This window comes from Macrobrachium rosenbergii, chromosome 55 (assembly GCF_040412425.1).
Source record: "Macrobrachium rosenbergii isolate ZJJX-2024 chromosome 55, ASM4041242v1, whole genome shotgun sequence".
Classification (NCBI taxonomy): Eukaryota; Metazoa; Arthropoda; class Malacostraca; order Decapoda; family Palaemonidae; genus Macrobrachium; species Macrobrachium rosenbergii.
The window spans coordinates 44,055,946-44,078,403 of NC_089795.1; the positions used below are offsets into that span (position 1 = coordinate 44,055,946).

The window sequence follows — 22,458 nt, forward strand, 5'->3', positions numbered from 1 at the left end:
CTATTATTATTATTATTATTATTATTATTATTATTATTATTATTAGCCACGCTACAACCGTTCATAGAAAAGCAAAATGCTTCATGCCCAGTTAGAAAATGCTCAGAACGGAGAAAGAAACTTAAAAGTAAAGAAGAAACTATTACAGAGTAATAAAAAGAATGAGACGAAACAAATAAACTATAAAACGAGACTGAAAGCCTGCTCAACAAAAAGGCACTTCAACACGTGATAGTTGTTTAATTTTTACAATAACATCTTAACCACTGATACCAACTCGGACTTTTAAAAGGGAGATTATCGAACTAATACTCGGTTTACTCCAAAGAAGGCCAGATCATCCGAACAAAGAGCGGGTCTCTTGAGAGACATACTGTGTTTTGTTGACCGTGTCAAGCCGTTCTCAGTTATAGTCCGGTGTAATCATCGGTTTTGGGACATTCCATTCAAGCAGGATATTCCTCTATTTTTTTTGTTTTGTTTTGTTTCCGAAGAATACGGAGGTACAAGTCAGCAAATGTTATAGATCAAAAGTGAACCATGATTCCAGGTACGATTGACTTCCATATGGGAATGTTATTCCCATATGCAAATAACACATTTGAAGCTATTAAAATTATATATTAAATTTTCAGCTTATATTCTATGGAAGATGGTCTTTAAGGGGTGCCCGCAGGACTTAGTTTAGACCCAGCTTATCAGATGAAGGGGTGAAGGGGAGGAGGTTTAGGGAGGGGGACTCTCCATGTTTTCGATTTGACTGGATGGACAATGACCGTTATTTTGCCCAGAGGTCAGTCGAGCTTAATCTTGGTGCCCTTGGGTTAGTAATCTTTGCGAGAGCTCGTGAACCCGATCTAAGAATAATAAACTTATCATATTTTTCAAAACAATGATTGATTGATTTATGGTTACTAAAACTGGCGAAACATTTTTCAAAACAAATATATCATTTCGCTCATATCGGCTAGAAAGACATCGTGCCAGTCTTTGAATTGAATGAAGAACAATTTAATAAATATTTCTGATTTTACGAAAGGTGGTATATTACTGTTTCACTTTGGTTTTCGTGTTTGTCAATTTTTCCATGTTAATTTGCTATGTATTTGTTATTTTCTTCGCTGCATTTTCACTTTGTACCATAAATTTTAGTTATATTTTGCTACTACCGTTTATCAAAACGCCTTACACAACACTAGAAGATACAGATATATATATATATATATATATATATATATATATATATATATATATATATATATATATATATATATAAGGCAAGTTAATAACTATATTAAATAGATAATAATTGCAATAAAATATATACAGTCACCCCGAAATATTCTACAAAATGAAAAACTATCAAAATCTACTTCCTGTAGAGGTGGCTTGACGAAACACCGAATATCTTTAGTAAGAGAAAAAAAATCAAATTTCAACATAAAGGTCACTTTGATATGTTCTTTCTTGTTTACATTCACGTCTCTCCCTTGCCGTTTTTCCTGGGATAACACTACAGGAGCCAGAATACGAAAAAGTTAAGCGAAATTTATAGGCCTAATCTCCCTTTGTCAAACCTTTGGGTATAAATAAGATCGTTTCCATGCCCGAGCTCAGTGTCCATTCAGGCGTAGGCCAGGACAGTACATGTTTCTCTGTGGACTTACTTCGACCGGCATTTGACAATAGGTGAGTGTCTTTTTTTTTTTTTTTTTTTTTTTTATACCCACTGAGAATAAGTTTTTCAATAGGTGAGTGTTTTTTAATAATGTGCCCACTGAAAATAAGTTTTTCAACAGGTGGATGTTTTTTCTTAATAATGTCGACTAGGAATAAGTTCTTCAATAGGTGTTTTTTCTGAACAGTGTTCCCACTGAGAATAACTTTTTCGATAGATAAGTGTTTTTTGAATGGTGTACCCACTGAGAACAAGTTTTTCAACAGGTAAGTGTTTTTGTAATAGTGTACTCAATGAGAATAAGTTCTTCAATAGGTGAGTTTTTTAATAGTGTACCCACTAAGAATAAGTTTGTTTGTAGATTATACAATGGCGCAGGAAGGAGTTTTAACAAACCAGAAAAAGTAAAAGTAAATTAATTCAATACAGAATACCATAATGTATATATATATATATATATATATATATATATATATATATATATATATATATATATATATATATATATATATATATATATATATATATATATATATATACAGTATGTGTAAGTGTATCTTTGTGCATGTCTTTGATGACTTTTTATCTCGTTATTAAATAATATTTTGTATAGTTATTATTCCAAAGCCGATGTGTTTATTCTAGTTTCTACCTAAAGGGAAATCTTTCCGTCTTAAAATAGTGAGAAATCCCAAAAACTGTCTACACAGCCATTAACATCAATGACTTATTTTTCCATTGCGCAGGAAAGAGAATTAAGAGGAAGAGAAACTGACATGAAACTGGCGCCATGCAGCGGCCATGCTTGAGGGAAGTCGAAGGAATGGAAGGAGCCGCGGCAGCATCCTCCCCGCCTCCGCCAGAGGGCGCGCAGGCAGAATCCGACGAGGACGCCAACATCGCGGACTGCGCGAAGGAATGGCTCAAAATCATATGCTCCGAGGACATCGGGCTGAGCAGGGAGTACCTAGATGGCGTCGACTTGTCGCGTCCTCCGGGCGTCACCAGAGGGTGCTCCTACAACTGTCGGGGAAGTCGCCTTCTCCGTAAATTCGTGTGGGAGTTTGCGGACGCGGAGCACATGCACCGCGAGAAAATGGAGTTGTTGGCGAATCACGGACTGATATACTGGGACAAGCAGAGAATGGACAAGCAATTCCAGAACGAAATGCGGGAGGGTAAAATGAAAGTTTTGGAGAAGATGGTTGCTGAATTCAAAGAGCGAGGAAGAATTTGTTTTGCGAAATAATTAATGTCTTGCCGGTGAGGGATATACACGGAAAAAGGAAGTTCGAATTTTAGAAGTGAGGCTGGAGGAGTATTTCCGCACTTCAGGAATAGAAAGAATGTAAAAACTTCTAAACGGGAATTAAAAGTCAAAACACCTAAGAGATTTTTTCGTTGGAAACAAATTAAAGAACCAAAATTCGCTTTCTGGTATACTGTATTCGTCTGCTGAAATCTTTTATTTTCATATATGTATCTCATTGTATGAGTTTATATCTCCAAAGTATTTGTATGCATACAAGGAAATATACTGGCCTCAGATGAGGTAAATAACGTTTTGTTTAGGTAATTTCCTCATTAGAAAAAAGGAACCGGGAATATGAGATTTCTGTATCTGCTAGCAAGATTTCAAGTAATGTATTGTACATTACGCTACAGGCAATGTACTGAGTTTGTAGGTAACATAAACGTTTTTTTTTTTATTTACACTTGGGCGAAAGACGTCCTCTCTCTCTCATTTCGGTGTGAATATGCGTAATATCCAGATTATAACGTCCTATATCATGGATACAAAAATGATTGACTGGAACTGGCCAAATTTAATAACATGATTTTTTTTTTGGAGTAATTTTCGTAGATATCCCTTACACATGGATAAACAAGGTCAGGCCACCTCAGTCTAAAACAACAACAAAAAACAATTAACTATCAGGAAAGGTATACTAACGAAGGTCAGGGGAAGCCAGGTAAGGTCAAGATCAAGTCGATAAGTGAGGTGGGCCTCTGGTAGACTTCACGCATGCTCACACGCATCACAAAATAGCCGCACAGATTCACTGTTTATATATATATTCATACTACTCGTGTTAGGCTTCAATAAGATGGGATACTTTAGATTCCAGATGCTTTAATTGAAAAAGTAACCTTCAATTTACGATGTACTACTTTCGAAGACATACAGTCTATCAGGTACCAACGAACTGAGCAGCAACAATCGGGTACAAACGTTCCTCCCAGGGTCCTGGTTCCTCCAAACATCTGTTGTTTTCTTTTCCTAATCCCTGGAATGACCTGCCCGCTGATCCTGAACTCCTCCTGCCCTTTCCTGCATTATTCTTAATCTCCATGGCCATGTGCTTAATCCTTCGTTGTCCTGGATTATCCCCTTACTGTCCATCTTTTTGTTTATGTTCTTAAACTCTGGTATGTTATTCCACAAGTGATCTTGTCCTTAAAATGATTCCCTTCGATTCCCTCCCGTCTTATTGAAGTCTAACACGAGTAAGTATGAATACACACACACACATATATGTGTGTGTGTTAATAACTTTGGAAAAACAATCACAATAGAGGAAGAAATGTTTATACAGAGTTGCTAAATAACAGGTAATTAAAGAATTTAGAGTTAGTTAGGCTCCTGCTAAGCTCAGAGGTTAATGAGTGGTTATCTTCTTTAAAAACAGGACCCAAAAATATATGACTAGCCTTATCTGGTTTCCAAGACCACTGTGTTGTTTGTCTGCTGAATTAAGAAACCTCTTCGAGTATTTGACCTTTGAAGCGACAAGTTCTATAAACAATCTGTGGTTGGTGTCACTTATAAGATTAAAATAAGCAGAATTTCGGTGATATTCATAAGAGTAAAAAAAAAAAAGGCAGAATTTTGTTGGTACTGATAAGATTGAAATAAGCAGAATTTTGGTGGTACCTAGAAGATAAAAAATAAGCTGAATTTTGCTGGTACCTAGAAGATAAAAAAATAAGCTGAATTTTGCTGGTACCTAGAAAAATAAACAGAATTTTGGTGGTACTTATAAAATAAAAAATAAGCTGAATTTTGGTGGTACCTAGAAAAATAAACAGAATTTTGGTGGTACTTATATAATAAAAATTAAGCTGAATTTTGGTGGTACTTATAAGATTAAAAGAAACAGAATTTTAGTGGTATTTATAAGATAAAGATAAGCTGAATTTTGTTGGTACTTATGGGATTAAAATAAGCAGAATTTTGGTGGAACTTGCAAGATGAAAATAAGCAGAATTTTGGTGGTACTTATAACTTATAAGTACCACCAAAATTCTTGTAAGTTATAAGATAAAAAAAATAAGAAGAGTTTTTGTGGTACTTATAAGCTTATAATAAGTAGAATTTCGACAAATGTATCTTACAGACGGTCAGCGTTTGATTTTTCTGTGGGTGTGGCATTTTCCAGTGAATCGCACGTACGACTTATCGCTCACTAAAAGGCGTTTACTTTTTCTCGAGTACCTCCGAAGCTCTTACCATATAGGGTAGCTGGATTCTAGAGGATTGTCTTTCCCCAAGGTTTCACTAATCTTCTTGGTGTTATTCAGGCATGTCGTTATTTTATTGGTATATGTTTCCTTTGTCTGACTGGCTTTATGAATTCATTGTTCCTTGCGAATTATTTTAGATTCCGTAGGTTTATGTTCAGGAGAAGAATCTTTGGACTCGTCAAAATCAACTTACTTGCCAGTCCAGCCTTCACTGAGATGTCTTGATTAACTGAAGTAATGAACGTGAGACATCGAGAAAGTGTTTTTTTTTATATAGCTAATCATTAGTACACACAAGAAAATAATTGTTAATTTTTAATGCTCGGTTTAAGGTTGTTCAATTTGATGAGGAGAATTTAAATTCTCCTCATACCGGGTTCCAAAACGTCGAGTTGTCATTAAATGTCCAGTAAATTGTCTTCCGCGCATTTACAAAAGTTCATATGAACAGTTATAGTAATGGCAGTTTATGAATAGCTGGTAACCTATTTGCTTTCCATCCTTCTTAGAAGGAACCCGAGGCAATTTGTAATAGGCAATGTAGATCTAACGAGGCCTATTTTAAGTTTATTCTGATATTTTGACAGGCTTTGTTCTGGAAATTCTGAGAAGGCAAAATAAAAACAAGTCTATATCAAGCAAAAAAAAAAAAAAAAACTGAAGGCTGTTCCGAGTGTTTAAAAACAGTGTTTCAAAAAATACTTTTCCCTCTAAATTCGAGAAAGGTTTTAGCCTTCACCCTTCATGCTTGTTATCTGACGCCCAGTTTCTAAATCTGATCCGCTAATTACACGCAGAGAACTTTCTCTTGCCGCGCCTGGAGATATAGAGAGACACGGGAAGATCAGACATTTCTGCGATGTACAGGAGTAATGAAACGCAGAGGTCATGTTTCACTGATATACATCGAGTGAGTCTAGCCCCTAAAAGTATCAGCAGTTTCGTGGTCCATCCAGTTTCGACGGGAAGTGTGCGTTTCACAGACCCTGTACCCTTACTGTGAATAACTTTACTCATTCTTCATCTGACGCTCAAATAAATCATTTAAGAAAGCAAAGAAAAATTGAAATTAAGATATGTTTATCATCGTTTTTTTATAACATCTGTTGCTACTGCTTTAAGCTTTTCTTGAAAGGTACAATATGATCTCTAATATTGTTATTGTGTCGTTTTAAATTGTTTATGAGTCACCACAAAATATAACCCTATTTGGTAACAAGTGCTTTTAAATATCTGCTATTTAGTCCTTTTAGATAAATTGCTATCCATCTTTTGCACTGATATTGTCTTCTGAGATTACTATTGACATCGATGCACCTATTTTACAGTATTGTCATTGACTCCTATAAAATTTTTTCAGTACTCTCTCTCTCTCTCTCTCTCTCTCTCTCTCTCTCTCTCTCTCTCTCTCTCTCTCTCTCTCTCTCTCTATATATATATATATATATATATATATATATATATATATATATATATACATATTACACACTGTATTATATATATGTGTATGTATATATATGAAGTGTTGGTTAGGTTTTTCATAGCCTTTGTTTTTTTGTCAGTTCTCGACGAATGTCTTATGATGTGTTAAACAGCTTGTAAGCTGATCTGTGTACCCAGTGATTAACAACATTTTATTTCTTCAATCAGAAAAGAAGAGACCAGAATAAGGATAAAGAAAACAGAAGCCATGGGACAACAAAACTGCAGTGAGACCAAAGTCGCAGAAAGGGAGAGCGAGGGGGAACACCATGAGCTGAAGTTAGTTTTTTCAGAATACGGAAAGGAACCAAAAGGGAACAGACGGAAAGAAGAGGCCTCAGAAGAATGGGTCAGCGTGGCTTGTTCTCTGGAAACCGAACTGGAAAGAGGGCACTTGGAAGGTTGGATCAACTTGCAATGCGTTTCGCAAGTTTTGGTTCTGAGAATTCTTTCCAGAAATTCCAGCCTTGAGGGGAGTAGTGAGGTCAGTAGCAGCGACACTGGGGAGGAGTTCCAAGTATTTCATGGAAAAGAAAAGTATGGGACGAAATCCGCTGGAAAGGAATCAAAGACAGGAGATGGGTTCCATGTATTTCATGGAAAAGAAAAGTATGGAAAGGAATCCGATGAAAAGGAATCAGAGTCAGGAGAGGGGTTCCAAGTACTTTGTGGAAAAGGAAAGTATGGGAGGGAACCCGATGAAAAGGAATCAACGACAGGATGCTTTGAAGGAAAACACATGTGTACTCACGACGAGGAGTTCCAGGTCCGTCATGGAAAAGAACTCTTTCTTAAGTTGCAAACGCAGTTGGATTTGCTGGAGAGAAATCACCGCCAGGAAATTGAGAAGTTGCAGATGGACGATAACTTATTACTCCGGGAGAAGATAAAAATAGAAAGGAAATATCAAAGGCAACTTAAAAAGAAGAGGCGAGAAATAATAAAGGAAATGATTGATATACTTAGACGTAGATGAAAAATTTTGCGAGAAAATTAGTGTCAAATTCTTGCAGGGAGTTCAAGTCGATGTCATTGTATAGAGGTTATAAAGAAACCGTCATTTCCTTTTCACATATCTAGACTAGTATAAATGTTTACCTTAAAATATGTAATTCTCCATTATGAATAAAAGCCTGAATATTCAGTATTCACCTTATTATTTTTTCACTGTTTTCTGTGAAGTGTGTCATGAAATTAACCCCTGTGTTTGACATGTAATTAGATAAATATTTCACTGCCTTGAAAATCACTGTAGAATTAATGCATGAATGAAGGACAAATCAATGGGTCTCATGTATAACAAATACAAAACATTGCAAACAAAATTTTAGAAAATTGTAGGACAAAGCACGAAAAAAAGATCACAGACTGAGTCGGAGGTAATAATCTGTTATGCTATTACTGAATACAGTACCTCAGTCACTTACTGTGCAAAAAGACGCGTGAACACTGCTTATGCAACTCTTCGAGGAGGTAATATGTGAATAACGGCCTCAGTAACAAGTGGTGTTTCCCAGAAACGGTATAAAATCGTTTTAGATTGCACGCGGGCATATATAATTTGTTCCAGCCACTCGGTGAAATTATAAGAAAAAGCTGATGTTTTGTGGTTATTTACTGCGTACGCTTCATGATTTATGGCTGATAGCTACAGCCGCTAAGAATATTCTGGACTGAGGAAGAGCTGCCATAGGATAAATTGCAACTAATTAAAAAAAAAACTACCTTAATCTATATACCGCTGGACGGTATATATGATTGAATAAGCTGTATGACAGTCCTGAATCACTATCCATTATTTGGATGATTTACACTCTGCAGTTTTTCGCACTAATATCAAAATAAATACAAACTATATTTATTTTGTTACCCTGAGTAATATGAACATTTAGAATTTGTAGACAATGCTGAAAATATGGTGCTAGATGTGAATGGAAGCTTGTATTGTTCACATTCAATGTTCTTCTGTGAAGTATCAAATTCCTAAGGCGTGAATATTTTGATACAGACGCACTTACATATATATCTGTCTATCTGTCTACCTATCTATCTATATATAATATACTGTATATATATATATATATATATATATATATATATATATATATATATATATATATATATATATATCCTATATCGTCGATTATGTCAAAATGAATGCTACACCGCGACAGGCGTGACTTGTGTTAACATCGCTATATTCCTTCACAAACAGTGCTGATAACCTTATAGTAATTATGTTGTTTCATAGTTACGACTTTAAAGATCGATGCAAACATATTAATTACATTAGTGATTTAAATGCCATCTCAGTCAATTTATATTAAAAGTTATGAAATAAGAAAAGTTCTCATGAAACGTGACAGAAATGGTGAGAGATATATGGGACCAGGCGTACATCAGGTTCTTAATGTATCCCCCCCCCTCTCTCTCTCTCTCTCTCTATTAATCGGTATTTTTTATACATTGTAATTGTACTTTCATTATCCCGTAGATGAAAATGAGAAGACTTAATAATAAATATGGACAACTACGAATGTTGAGATTACACGCTTTCTCTCTCTTTCTCTCTGGAAATAATATAATGGTCCAATAAGCCGGATTCAGTAGTGTGCGATACAGCTGGAACTCGAGATTACCTATGATACGGCTTTATAAGTAAAAGATGGAACTGACAGTACCTAATGAAGCCCATGTTTGTTTTGAAGGAAAGGGAATGTCAGGCAGAGACTTTTATAGATAAGATATAGATTATAGACTGTATGTACCGTATGTACGTTATCGTAGCCGGTCTCCAGTGTCTAAACTCTTATTTTCCTTGATTTGTACTTTCAGCTGGTCGTTTTCAAACTGAATTCTTCAAAGTCCTTGGAATCCTTTTTAAGGAAGGGAGAGCGTAGGTTATACTATACCAATTTTCGTTGTTCACTTATGACAAAATTAAAAATTTTCATTTTCAAGCTTGTATATATACACATACAAACACACACACACACACAGACATATATAATATATATATATATATATATATATATATATATATATATATATATATATAAATATATATATATATATATATATATATATATATATATATATACTATATATATATATATATATATATATATATATATATATATATATAGGCAAATAGCGTAGTGTAGCTTAACCTATGATTTCATCCCATTCACAGTGTAAAGTGAGATTAGATAATACACCGTCACTTACGCATTTTTGAGTTTTCTCCCTTAAAGATGAAGTTATAAAAGTCCCCATTCTGAGAATCCTTGTGCAAATCTATTCTGTTTAACCTTCCTCCGAAATGTATCAATGACTCGTCAGTCACTAGATTTTGGCATTGGAAATGAATTGTTCTAATTGACTTCAGGCGAGTAAATACTGGTTTAATTCTGAATACAGTCTCGAGAGGCCTGAAGGGCCTCGTCAGGAAAGATAATCCAGTTAGACGGCCCTCCAGAGATACCCCCAACCCCCTAAGTGAATCCACGTCCACAGTAATGAAGGTCAAAGCAATTAACTCTTGACCTCTGCTCTTCAGGAGATTAGCCGGCGTTTACAGTCGCCTTTAAGCCAGCCTCTACTCTCTCTATATATAATATATATATATATATATATATATATATATATATATATATATATATATATAAATACAACACATATATATATATATATATATATATATATATATATATATATATATATATATATATATATATATATATATATATATATATATATTATTTGTGTGTAGCTTCCATTTTGAATGAGTGACTAAAAGAATCAAAGTTTTAGTAGAATATTAAATTCCTGTTATAAAATCTTCCTTCTTACTCTAAATGAGTCAGTTCTTCCCTCAAAAAAAAGACGTATAATAATTCTGTAACATATGTACAGGAAGTGTGTAATTTCTTGGCAAAAATCAATACAACAAATATGACTTGCAGCAGCACATGCGGCGAGTCACTTAAGTATTGTTAATTAATTTTTCTGCAGTCTGATCAAATGCCTTAATATGGCCTTCAGTGGAAATGTTGAAATGCACCTTTGTTTGTTAACTGATTTTTGTCTCTTCAGAGAATGTTATTTGCTTGATTTTAAGCCCTGACTGGTTTTCACGTTCATAGTTCCAAAATACGTGGAATGGATGAGGTTGTTTTATTCCCTGAAGATGGGGGACGAATTTCAGGATTTCCCCACTGGTCTTTCTGAAGTATTTTATTTTATGCTTAGCATACAAGTCTGGGGAGGGTGGGGTAATTTTCAGAACGCTTGGAGTTTGCAGCTTGTTGAGTGACATTGTTAACCAATGATGTGAGAAATGTATTCTGCATTCGACGGATTTTATGTGTTTTCTGAAAATGCGAAATAAACAGACCCTATATTGTATCTGCATTTTCAATAATGAAAAAATAAGCACACTGTAGTGCTGTAAGCGAATGATAAAGAACTTTCAGTTACCACGTACTTTAGCTAGAAGTGTGATTAATCAACAGAACTGCACAGACAAGAAAGCACGTGGAAACGATTGTTATTAAATTGCACAAAATATACATCTAGGGGATAGACATTAAAATTTGAACCTTTCGTTGTAAAGTTACTTATTATATTATTTATTAAAATGATCTAGCAGCCATTATTTTCGCCAAACTCAAGCATAGGTGCACTATCGAGAACATCATTCCAGTGCTAAATTTCAGCCCCTATCATAACAGATTTTCGATGTGTAAGCTCTTAACTGAGTCGGTCTTAGCTTAAGGTGTATGTAATGATGCATTTTTAAAATTCTTTTCCTGCTGTGTGTTCATACCATATGTTACATATAAAAAGTTTTTACCAAATTTTTCTTTGAAATACTGCAGTCGTAGCGCAACAAGAAATGGTAGTTATTGTTGCAGGGATTAGCCTTTGTAATGGCCCCGCGTCACGTTCCAATTTTCTTTTGTGCTCATTCTATCTCCGATCTTCTCCTGCTCCAAAGTCCTTTCCTTTATTTTTTTTTTCGTTCGAGAACTGCTTCTTTACAAACATTATATGGTAAAAAATTAGTTTACTATGAATAATTCATTGTCTTCGCAATAACAATAATAATTTTATCTCTTATTATCAGCTGAACAAAGCAGTAAAAAAATTTCTAAACCGCCTTTTATTTATTGCACGTAAGAGTCTTACATCGTCTCCTGCTCATCGTTTCCTATTACTTTTTTCGGAATTTAACCTAACCCTAACGATAAAAGCTGAATTTTATTTATTATCTTATTTTCTTATGGTTCTGAAATTGGTCTATACTTTTTTCATAGGCCTATAAGTAGAAGACTATTTCTGTGTTTGTTTACGCTAGATTTTAGCCAGAGCATCTTATCTTTCATGTCTTTTGTTATACCAATAATTTTTATGCTTTCGGTGTCAGCAGACCATGAATTAAATCATGGTATCAAAATTGCTCTGAATACTAGACTAATTATGATAAGAAACGTGGATTCCTTATAGCATACAACACCTCTTCCTTTCTTATGCCTTACGACCATGTGATACTTGAGCAAGTCTACCATAAAAATCGTTTTCTTTGCAAGATTCATTTTCTTTTATTATTTTTTGATCAGAAACAAATATAAACTATATTTATCTCTCGCATCTCTTTTAATGTTATAAAATACATCACTGCTTTGTTTTTCTCCTTTGTTTTGCTACGGAGATTATTTTCTACTCTTGGTAAATCTAAGCAACAGCTCCGCACGGACTATTACCTTGGAATTTTTTTTTCTATACTTTTAGTGTTGCTGATGAAGGAGTTGGTGGTGATTATTGTCAGTCAGTTATTATTAACATCATATCTACCCAGCATGGCTGGGAAACCTTCGGGAACGAGGGGTTTTGGGTGGGGGAAAACGTTGGGAGAAAGACAAGACTGCCATGTTGTTGTGGAATAGTTCCGCGCATGCGCAAGTCATTAGGGAGCCATATGTTTAAGAAGGGATTGGCTAAGGAAACCTATTATAAAAGAAATTACACTAACCTAACGTACCCTGACCTAACCTAACCTAGCAGGCCGTGTTACTTTGTCGGGGGCGGAGCGCCCCGACCCCCGGTAAAGGAAACTCAACTTTTTACCAAAAGCTCCCCTATAACACTGTGCATGCGCGACAGCATTCCAGGTTGGCCAGCATACAACTTCTCAGGTTAATTACAATCGACCGACAAAAAATAACGATAAATTGTTGATAAGCAACCAAAATACTATAGAAAAATCAATTTCCAAAGTAATATTCCATGCGCAGCTATTGCTTAGCTCTACCCTAATCTTTATCTAGGGAGTACTTGAAAGTGATGAAGATTGCAGTTTTTATTTTTTTGTCATTGCTTCTCATTGTCTTCCCATCATCAAACGCATGATCGCTTTCTGAGATTAAAAAGCCATTGGAAAAGTCTTCGCCGTATGTCTGCACAAAGAGCTTTTTATCATCGGTGTTAATTTTCACCAATGCAGGGGCCTTCTTACTGAAAGTTCCTTAAGTATTAATTTACTTTAATACCGCAGCTCACTATTAGAGCTTGTGTGCTGGACTGAGGTATTCACGGTATTCTGTTTATGTTTTAGCATATATGCCTATGGAACTAGTACTATACACGACGCTCATGGGAGTGGTTGTGATATTGAAGTAAAAATTTACCGTTCTTCAAACATGCTCACTGTCAGTGAAACCGCAATGTGGGCAGTGGCGTAGTTGGCATTCCATCAGTGGGGGCCCTAGGTGGGGCCCAAGAAAATTACACAAAACTAATGTACCAATTCTGTAATTAATAAAACATACTATTCTTGAATGTATATATCCATGTGAATGAAGGAAAATAATAGTATTAGTAAACCTGTATTTGAAATTATAGAGCTCAATTTTCAATTAATTTTCAACTGTTACTATATGCAAATGTAACAAATACTGTAAGGGTTAAAGTTGAGCTACAAGGGGAATTTCAACTAGGGGTGCCAGTGGGGGGGCCAAGCATCTGATTGGGGGGCCCGGGCACCCCCCCCTCCAACCCCATAACGACGCCACTGAGTGTGGGATTATCAACTGAACTTTTTCTCCGTCTACCTGTGGAGTGTGACACAGGTATCCTAATACCTTCTTGATTGGACATGTGATAAATATACGACCAATAGATGCCGGTTATCATTTTACAATCACAAAGGTTCTCATTGTATGCATTGCCTTACACCTACCATCATTTTACTCATCACCTATTAAGAATTTGCAGTGCATCCTTTTATTTCACTTAACGGTTCTCATTGCTTCAGAGTACCAAAAACAGATAGATTTAAATCTGATAACGGTCTCCCTTTTTTTTGAGGGGTGTACTACAGTTAAATGATTTTAGCATAAGAAACATAAATCACTTTGATGATTTATCCTATTATATAGAAGCAGATTTCTCAGTAAGACATTGCTGATCTCTCACACAAGGACTGAAGTATTTTGAACACCCAAAGCAGTGACAAGAAACTCCTTCCTATCAGAGTCTAAAAGAAGAAGACAATTCTTCCGACACAAAAGAGGATCGTAGACCGGTGCTACAAGAATCACAAAACTGAATTGAATTTTTCTTCGATTTATGTCGTTCATAAAGCGTGAAAACGAACTGGCTGTGTGGAATATCAGCTCGTGCTATAAAGTAAGAGCAACGAAGAGGCGAAAACTACGTAAATTTAAAATTCACAGAAATAAATGTAAACATGATTTATATATCATCTTTGCGATTCCTGAATACAGAACGTATATAAACAGATAAGTAAAAAAAGACATGAATAATAACAGAAATCTAATATATATATATATATATATATATATATATATATATATATATATATATATATATATATACATACACACACACACACACATATATATACTATATATATATATATATATATATATATATATATATATATATATATATATATATATATATATATATGTAGTATAAAAAGGACAATATGTGCACTCTCAAATCGAATTCCATTATGGTCTCATATCCCGGCCGTTCACCTCTAACGTCGACGCTGTGAAGGTTTCCTGAAGTTAGTGAAAACCGACAAAATTTTTCAAAATTAGTTAACTTTTGAAGAGATAAAGTATAACGAAGCTTTTCATATAGAAACGTGTGTGTGTGTGCGCGCGCGTTTGTACGTCTGTTATCTTTTGTAAGATGTCATTTCTTGAAAAATGTGGTTTCTAGCACAAGTGAAGTTGAAGGCTGAGGAAAACGAACATGTAATCAATAGTTACATTTCCATCCACAATGCTGTGTATAGCGGGTGATTCTTCACCTGGTCATGGTAGGTATTTCAGTGTCAATAAAAAAGTTTCTTGAATGGGTTATTATGCATTTATGACTCTCCAGTGACGCAAGCACTGTTCGTCAGTCAAGTTAATCGTTTTCGGATACTGGAAGTTAGTGCAAAGTTGAAGGGCCTCAGTTCTATGTACGAGATGTTTGACTTGCACTAGGTAGATTAATGGATGGATGAAGTTAAAACAATATGAATAGGAATAAAGTCAGTATATACAAATGATTAAGTTGTAGACATACATGCATTAATATATATATATATATATATATATATATATATATATATATATATATATATTCTCTAACAAAGGATGGCTCCAGAATAAAAAAAAAGCACAACGGTCACTAATTCACATGTACTTTAAATGCTGAATTGTGAATGATCAGCTGTGAAAAACCTTCCATATTTTCTGTTTCATACACCAACATAAGACTCATCAGCAGTGCGTCGAATCCCCCTATACACTATGCAGAATTTACTTCCGTTTTGCAAACGCTTATGTTTTCTGGATATCAGGACCCTTTCTTTCCAATATCTTTTTCACACCATCTATTGAGCACTTTCTAAATCTACCTCTCCTCCCCCCGAGTACTTCCAAACTATGGACTTTTCACTAACGTGTTGTCTTTCATTCTTTCTACTTGATCAAACCACCCAAAACAGTATGATCTACCCTTTTACTTTCTCTAACACCTTTAACCAATTGTGTGCATCGCCACAATTTGCATTCAATATCCACACTTAGCATCCATATACAGTAGGAGATTTGGCTCAGCAATCCCTTTAAACAATCATACCTTGGGTGCAACAGACATTCCAAGTCTCATCCTAATCTTCAGAACGCATCCTCTTCTACTTTCTCATCCCACCACCATCCACTACATCAGCTCTCAAATACCTATACGACCCAGCCGCTTCCATTCTTCCAACATCGTTATAAATATCCATTGCCTCACCTTGCTACGTTCCATACCCTTCATAATCTTAAATGAAAGAGAGAGAGAGAGAGAGAGAGAGAGAGAGAGAGAGGAGAGAGAGAGAGAGAGAGAGAGAGAGAGAGAGAGAGAGAAATGACTTGAATTTCATGATGACCTGAAAATACCTCATGTTATCGTAAGTCTCGATCACTGCAATTGACCTTGGCTCATCCCAAGATCAAAGGCTCTTAATAACCCCTTGAGAACCTTTTGATGTCGGGTTTAAAACCTCTCGCAAGCGATTCGCGGGTAACCAACCACAAGGGTACTTTTATTAACAGTGCTTTATTTTGAATGGTTATGTTTCCTTAAGGTTGCTCTTAAGTACAGACAGTTTTTTTTTATCATTATTATAATTTTTTGCTTTTGAGATCTAATATCAATGTTCACTCACTTAGAGTGCTGGCACCAAATAGTTAAGGCCTGTTGTCAATTTCAGCAGTAATTGCATATTTTTATAATCATTGGCTTTAACTGTTCAAGTCCCAGGGAACAGAAACGCAAAGGAAAATTTATCAAGAAAAGATTATCTCTTGATGAATAGACGGAAACAAGAGAGTCTAACAGATATAATTTTTTATGTTTAAGATTTACTTTTTTGCTACTCTTACATCTCCTCTCGGTGACGTTTTGTTAACTGGTTGTGTCTCACTGTCTTTTACCATATAACTGAAGTTCACTACCTTGATTTATGCACGCAACACACTTTCCATGTCTTTTTTTTTATTTCATTATAAATCGCCGTTCAGTGATGATATACATATATCCGGCTTTTCCGTTCTCTTGTTTTTCAGATATCAGATATGGGCATTGGGCATTTTGCTCTGTGGGAGCTCACTAAAATGAGAAGATTGTTTGGAGACACAGCATCCATTTTAAAACCGACAACCTTCCCCTACACCGAAAAAAAAGGTCTCCTATCCAGATCTCGATCTCTAGCAGGATATAATCACCAGTTACCAGTCACGAGGTCTACCTCCGGCAAAGTTTCCGTATATATACCCTCATAACCTTTTTCGTGATCCTGTTGGTTGTAAGAATCCACCCATAACTTCTTGAGTAATCCTGCTGGTTGTAAAAATCCACCCAAAATTTCTTTTGTAATCCCATTTGTTATAAAAACCCACCCCTAACTTTTCGCATTATCACATAGGTAACAATACACACAACTTCGTGCGTAATCCTGTTGGTTGTAAAAATCTACGTATAACGTCTTGCATAATCCCGTTGGTTGTAAAAATCCACCCATAACTTCTTGTGCAATCCTGTTGTTTGTAAAAATCCACCCATAACTCCTCACGAAATACATTAAATTGTATAAATCCACCCACAACTTCTTGGGTAATCCTGTTGTTTGTAAAAATCCACCCATGACTCCTCACAAAATACATTAAGTTGTATCAATCCACCCATAACTGCGTGCGTAATCCTGTTATTTGTAAAAATCCACTTATAACCTTTTGTGTAATCTGGCTGGTTGTCAAGATACATTCTTTTTTTCTTGCTATGTTAAACAGCAGACAAATTGAACCAAACACATAGCCTCGTTGTCGAAGGTAATTTGACACGGACATCACTTCATACAAATTCACTTAAATTTAATTGTGGTAGCATATTCCTAAACCTTTTTGGCATTAGAACATATCAGACATTTGGTTTATCAAAATGATAATGTGTAAGGTAAATGACTTTAATGTTATAATTTTTTGAAGGAGTTAGTGAGTGAAGGGGTTTCAGCAAAGTGGAAGGGATGGAGGTACCCAACCTTTAAAATGTTACAGTTTTATTGTCAGAATACTGATTACACTTTTACTATCAGAACCCTATGACGATTTCACTATCAGAACCTGATTACAGATTTAAAAGCAGAACCTGATTATAGTTTTACTGTCAGAACCCTATGACGATTTCACTATCAGAACCTGATTACAGATTTAAAAGCACAACCTGATTACAGTTTTACTGTCAGAACCCTATGACGATTTCACTATCAGAGCCAGTTTACAGATTTAAAGGCAGAACCTGATTATAGTTTTATTATCGGAACCTGATAATAGTTTCACTTTCAGAACCCTATGACGATTCCACTACAGAACCTGATTGCAGTTTTACTATCAGAACCCTATGACAGTTTCACTATCAGAACCTGATTAGTTTTACTATCAGAACACTATGACGATTTCACTATCAGAACCTCGCTGCAGTTTCTATCAGAACCCTATGGCGATTTCACCATCAGAACCAGTTTACAGATTTAAAAGCAGAGCATGATTGTAGTTTGACTATCAGAACCTGATTACAGTTTTACTATTAGAACACTATGACGATTTCACTATCAGAACCTGATTACAATTTTTACTATCGGAACCCTATGGCGATTTCACTATCAGAACCAGTTTACAGATTTAAAAGCAGAATCTGATTATAGTTTTACCATCAGAACCTGGTTATAATTTTACTATCAGAACACTACGGCGATTTCACTATCAGAACATGATTACAGTTTTACTATTAGAACCCTATGACGATTTCACTACCAGAACCAGTTTACAGATTTAAAAGCTGAACCTGATTATAATTTTACTATCACAACCTGATAATAGTCTTAATATTAGAACCCTATGGCGATTTCACTTTCAGAACCTGATTACACTTTTACTATCAGAACGTTATGACGATTTCACTATCAGAGCCTGATTACAGTTTTGCTATCAGAACCCTATGACGATTTCACTATCAATTTACAGATTTAAAAGCGGAACCTGATGATAGTTTTACTATCAGAACCTGATTACACTTTTAGTATTAGAACCCCATGGCGATTTCACTATCAGAACCTGATAACAGATTTAAAAGCAGAACCTGATTATAGTTTTACTATCAGAACCTGATTACAGTTTCACTGTCAGAACCTGATAACGATTTCACTATCAGAGCCTGGTTACAGTTTTGCTATCAGAACCCTATGATGATTTGACGATCAGAACCTGATTACAGATTCAAAAGCAATACCTAATTATAGTTTTACTATCAGAACCTGATTACAGGTTTACTATCAGTACCTGATTACTGTGTCACGACAAAGAATCTGAAGGTCAAAGACCTTTGATTTTCAACGTATCTGAGATCACAAGTAAAAATACTAAAATTTTGGTCTCCGAGGCAAAAAATTTTCGGTAAAATCACCAGCCCTCAACGTATCGATTTACAAAGTTCCATCAAAATCACATGAAAATTTGCCTTAAAATTGAAACAGGGCAATTTGATAAAAGGCTGTTAGAAAATAAAAAAAAATAAATCTGGGGGAAATTAGTTGCCATTTAGCAAGATATCTACCGACAAAATTTCATCTGAAACATAGATAGATAAAATATTAACCTTTAAATCAACTTTTGACCCTTGAGAGTAGGTCAAAGTCAAAATATCTAGGACAAATAATCTTCCATTCTCAAGGTAACTTCGTAAAATAGCATCAAATCATGAAGACCAGAGGCCTCTAATTATCAGAGTTCCTAAGACATAAAGAAAAAAATGAGCAGAGATTTTGCCCTGTATATTATCCGGTGGCACTGTAAAATAGGCCAAGGTCAATGAATTGAGAAAAAAATCTCCATAAACCAAATTACCTACATACCAAGGTTCGTCACAGTAACGACAATGATAAAGATATAGTGATAATAATAATGATAGTAATAAGAGTAGTAATACGACCGAAAATAATGCCTCACGACACAGTCGATGGTAATGACATAGAATTACCCTTGTGGACCGAGAGAGACTCCACCACCACCATGGGCTCTGGCGAGGCTTCCTCCACGCAAACGTCGTGACGGTCCCCCGACGAAGCCTGGAACCCCGGCCTGGAATCCGCAGGCAGTGCTCTCCTGGACGTTGTCAGGAGTGAGGGTGTTCGGCTCCTGGGAACGACTGGATTTTGCTAGTCGCTCAAGGATGTTATTTCGGAATTGAGGCCGCTGCTGCTCGCTCTTTCTTCATGGTGCGAGAGGGAGAGAGAGATAGATAGATAGAGAGAGAGAGAGAGAGAGAGAGCCCCACTGTCTCTGTTTCCAGTAGGTACGGTGCGTGAGCTAGAATCGAATTGGTTCGGTTTGCAAATATACACATATTCTTTTAGGTGTAGTCGCAGCGAGACCTTAAAGAAGATTGTCAGAGGAAGAGGGACTGTACATCCAGTGCGAAGGAATAAACAGAGAAAGGAAAAAGGAAATAGGGAAATATAAACGATACAGTTTCTAAACTGTGACAGAGAAAGATCCTGTGAATCAATACTTATATTTATTCCTGTGATGTGATACGGTCCACAGTATATATATATTCATTAGGCTCAATACAGCTCTCTCGCTACTAAACTGTAAGTAGGGACGAATTTAGACTATAAAACAAGGCTAATCTTATAAAAAAAGACCACAACGTGTCCATTCAAGAAAATCTAAAGTTAAACTTGTGATTAAGAATTTGATACAAGTGCCTCGTCTTCAGTTACAGTTAATATTAAAGGATTGTTCAAATCAAAGAATTATGAATAAGAACTCGAGAATGTAGATTTTGGGATGATAGGAATAATCGTATTCTGCAGTGAGGATGATTGTGATAAAAATCTATTTTGGCATGTCCTCGTGTATAATTTCAAAATCAAATTTTAAACTGTAATAACTTAAACACTGAAGGGCGATAATCAATACAGAGTTCATTTCATGAAATATTTCCTTCTATATGGATTGTGTTTTGAAACAGAAAAAAGACCATATTCATCGATAAAGAAAATTTCAGCGTGATGAAAATGTGTTTGCAGGAAAAGAAACAAACATATACAAATTAACAAACAAATAGACAAAAAAAATGTTATAAGTGATATCATGGATTTGCTTTTATGAAAAAGTACGTGATTAAATACGATAAATCAATGAAAAATTAAAAAGTCCTCTACAGTTGTGATACACACTGCGAATTAATCATTCATCATTGCTCAAAATGCACGGACATACTTACTAAAACAATAATCTATGGCATTACTATTCGAATAATATTTCCCGTTTGTCAAGACAGAACCCAACCTCCTTATCTTGTAGCAACTTTCCAACACAAACGATGGAGCTCCCGAGGTTAGGTGGGATAGAATCGAACCAGTGCCCAGCTGAGTGAGTGAGTGGAGTGAGGGGAAGGAAGGAAGGAAAGAGAGGAAACTAGTGAAGGCAGGAAAAATGGGGTAGTCCCACTTGCTATCATTTTGACCGCTGGAGGTCCTCGCTTCATAAGCCCGGAACGCTTCTTCTGTCGTCTTTGTTGACAGTGATGGTGAATTTATTACCAGTGCTGGCGATGGTGAGCGCATGGTGGAGAGGAGTAGCAGGATATCCCAAGTCGATGGCTAGTGATATCCTGTCGAGGTATCCTGGTCAGGATGACTACATAAGTGAGTATCCCAAATGAATGTCGATCCGTTAAGGAAAATTTTACATTTACGTATTTCTTTCCTGTCATCAAGCGCCATTTGTTATTTATCAGAACCTGTTTTGCAATATTTGTTTTTCATGATCACTCACTTCAAAGTGCATATCGACACTACTACAAATACGTTCCGATCGAATGTTTATTTTTTTAACTGACTCTTCTCCGGTTGTGTGTGTTTTTTTTTTCAGCAGTTATTTGAGGATTGCTTTGAAATTTGAAACTTGTCCCTTAGCTACATTCAGAGGTTTCCAATATGTATATATACATACATACATACATACATACACACACACATATATATATATATATATATATATATATATATATATGTATATATATATATACAGTACAGTATATATTTATATATATACATATCTTATATAGGCACTCTTTATATATATATATATATATATTATATATATATATATATATATATATATATATATATATATATATATATATGTGTGTGTGTGTGTGTGTGTGTGTGTGTGTGTGTGTGTGTGTGAAACATGGTGCGCGCGATTGTGTGTGTGGTGTGTGTACGCTACATTTATGTACGTCTGTCAATTTCTCTCTTCTTATTTTCAGTCGTTTTAGAATTAGTTTGGACTTTTATCATCACTTAAGATCTTTATTTATTCACATTTTCTCTCAACTTTTCTGCTCTCTACAGTACTTTTTGTTGTTATGTAGATTCATCATATTACTACCAACCGTGAGAGGTTATCCATAATTCCGTTTCACTGATTCCGGTGGTATACCATATATATATATATATATATATATATATATATATATATATATATATATATATATATATATATATATATATATATACTGTATATGTATACAGTATATATATACTGTATACATATACATACATACACACACACACACATATAATATATATATATACATATATATATATATATATATATATATATATATATATATAT

The 22,458-nt window shown here is 35.2% G+C and overlaps 1 protein-coding gene and 1 long non-coding RNA gene across 5 annotated transcripts in view; both read left to right on the forward strand.

The window, feature by feature from the left end:
* The first annotated feature begins 1,525 nt into the window (after nt 1-1,525).
* Nucleotides 1,526-6,868, forward strand: LOC136835199 (uncharacterized). The gene is made up of 3 exons (XR_010852017.1): nt 1,526-1,689; nt 2,425-6,338; nt 6,854-6,868. It is a non-coding gene; the product is annotated as an uncharacterized lncRNA (long non-coding RNA).
* A 13,037-nt stretch (nt 6,869-19,905) lies between these two features.
* Nucleotides 19,906-22,458, forward strand: part of LOC136835200 (protein turtle homolog B-like) — a 102,049-nt gene continuing 99,496 nt past the window's right edge. For 3 of the 4 annotated variants that reach the window (XM_067098425.1, XM_067098426.1, XM_067098427.1), the window contains exon 1: nt 19,906-21,464. In XM_067098425.1, the coding sequence (XP_066954526.1) occupies nt 21,344-21,464 (121 nt within the window). In that variant the 5' untranslated portion in view covers nt 19,906-21,343. The remainder of the gene's footprint in view (nt 21,465-22,458) is intronic. The other variant, XM_067098428.1, reaches the window with a different exon arrangement.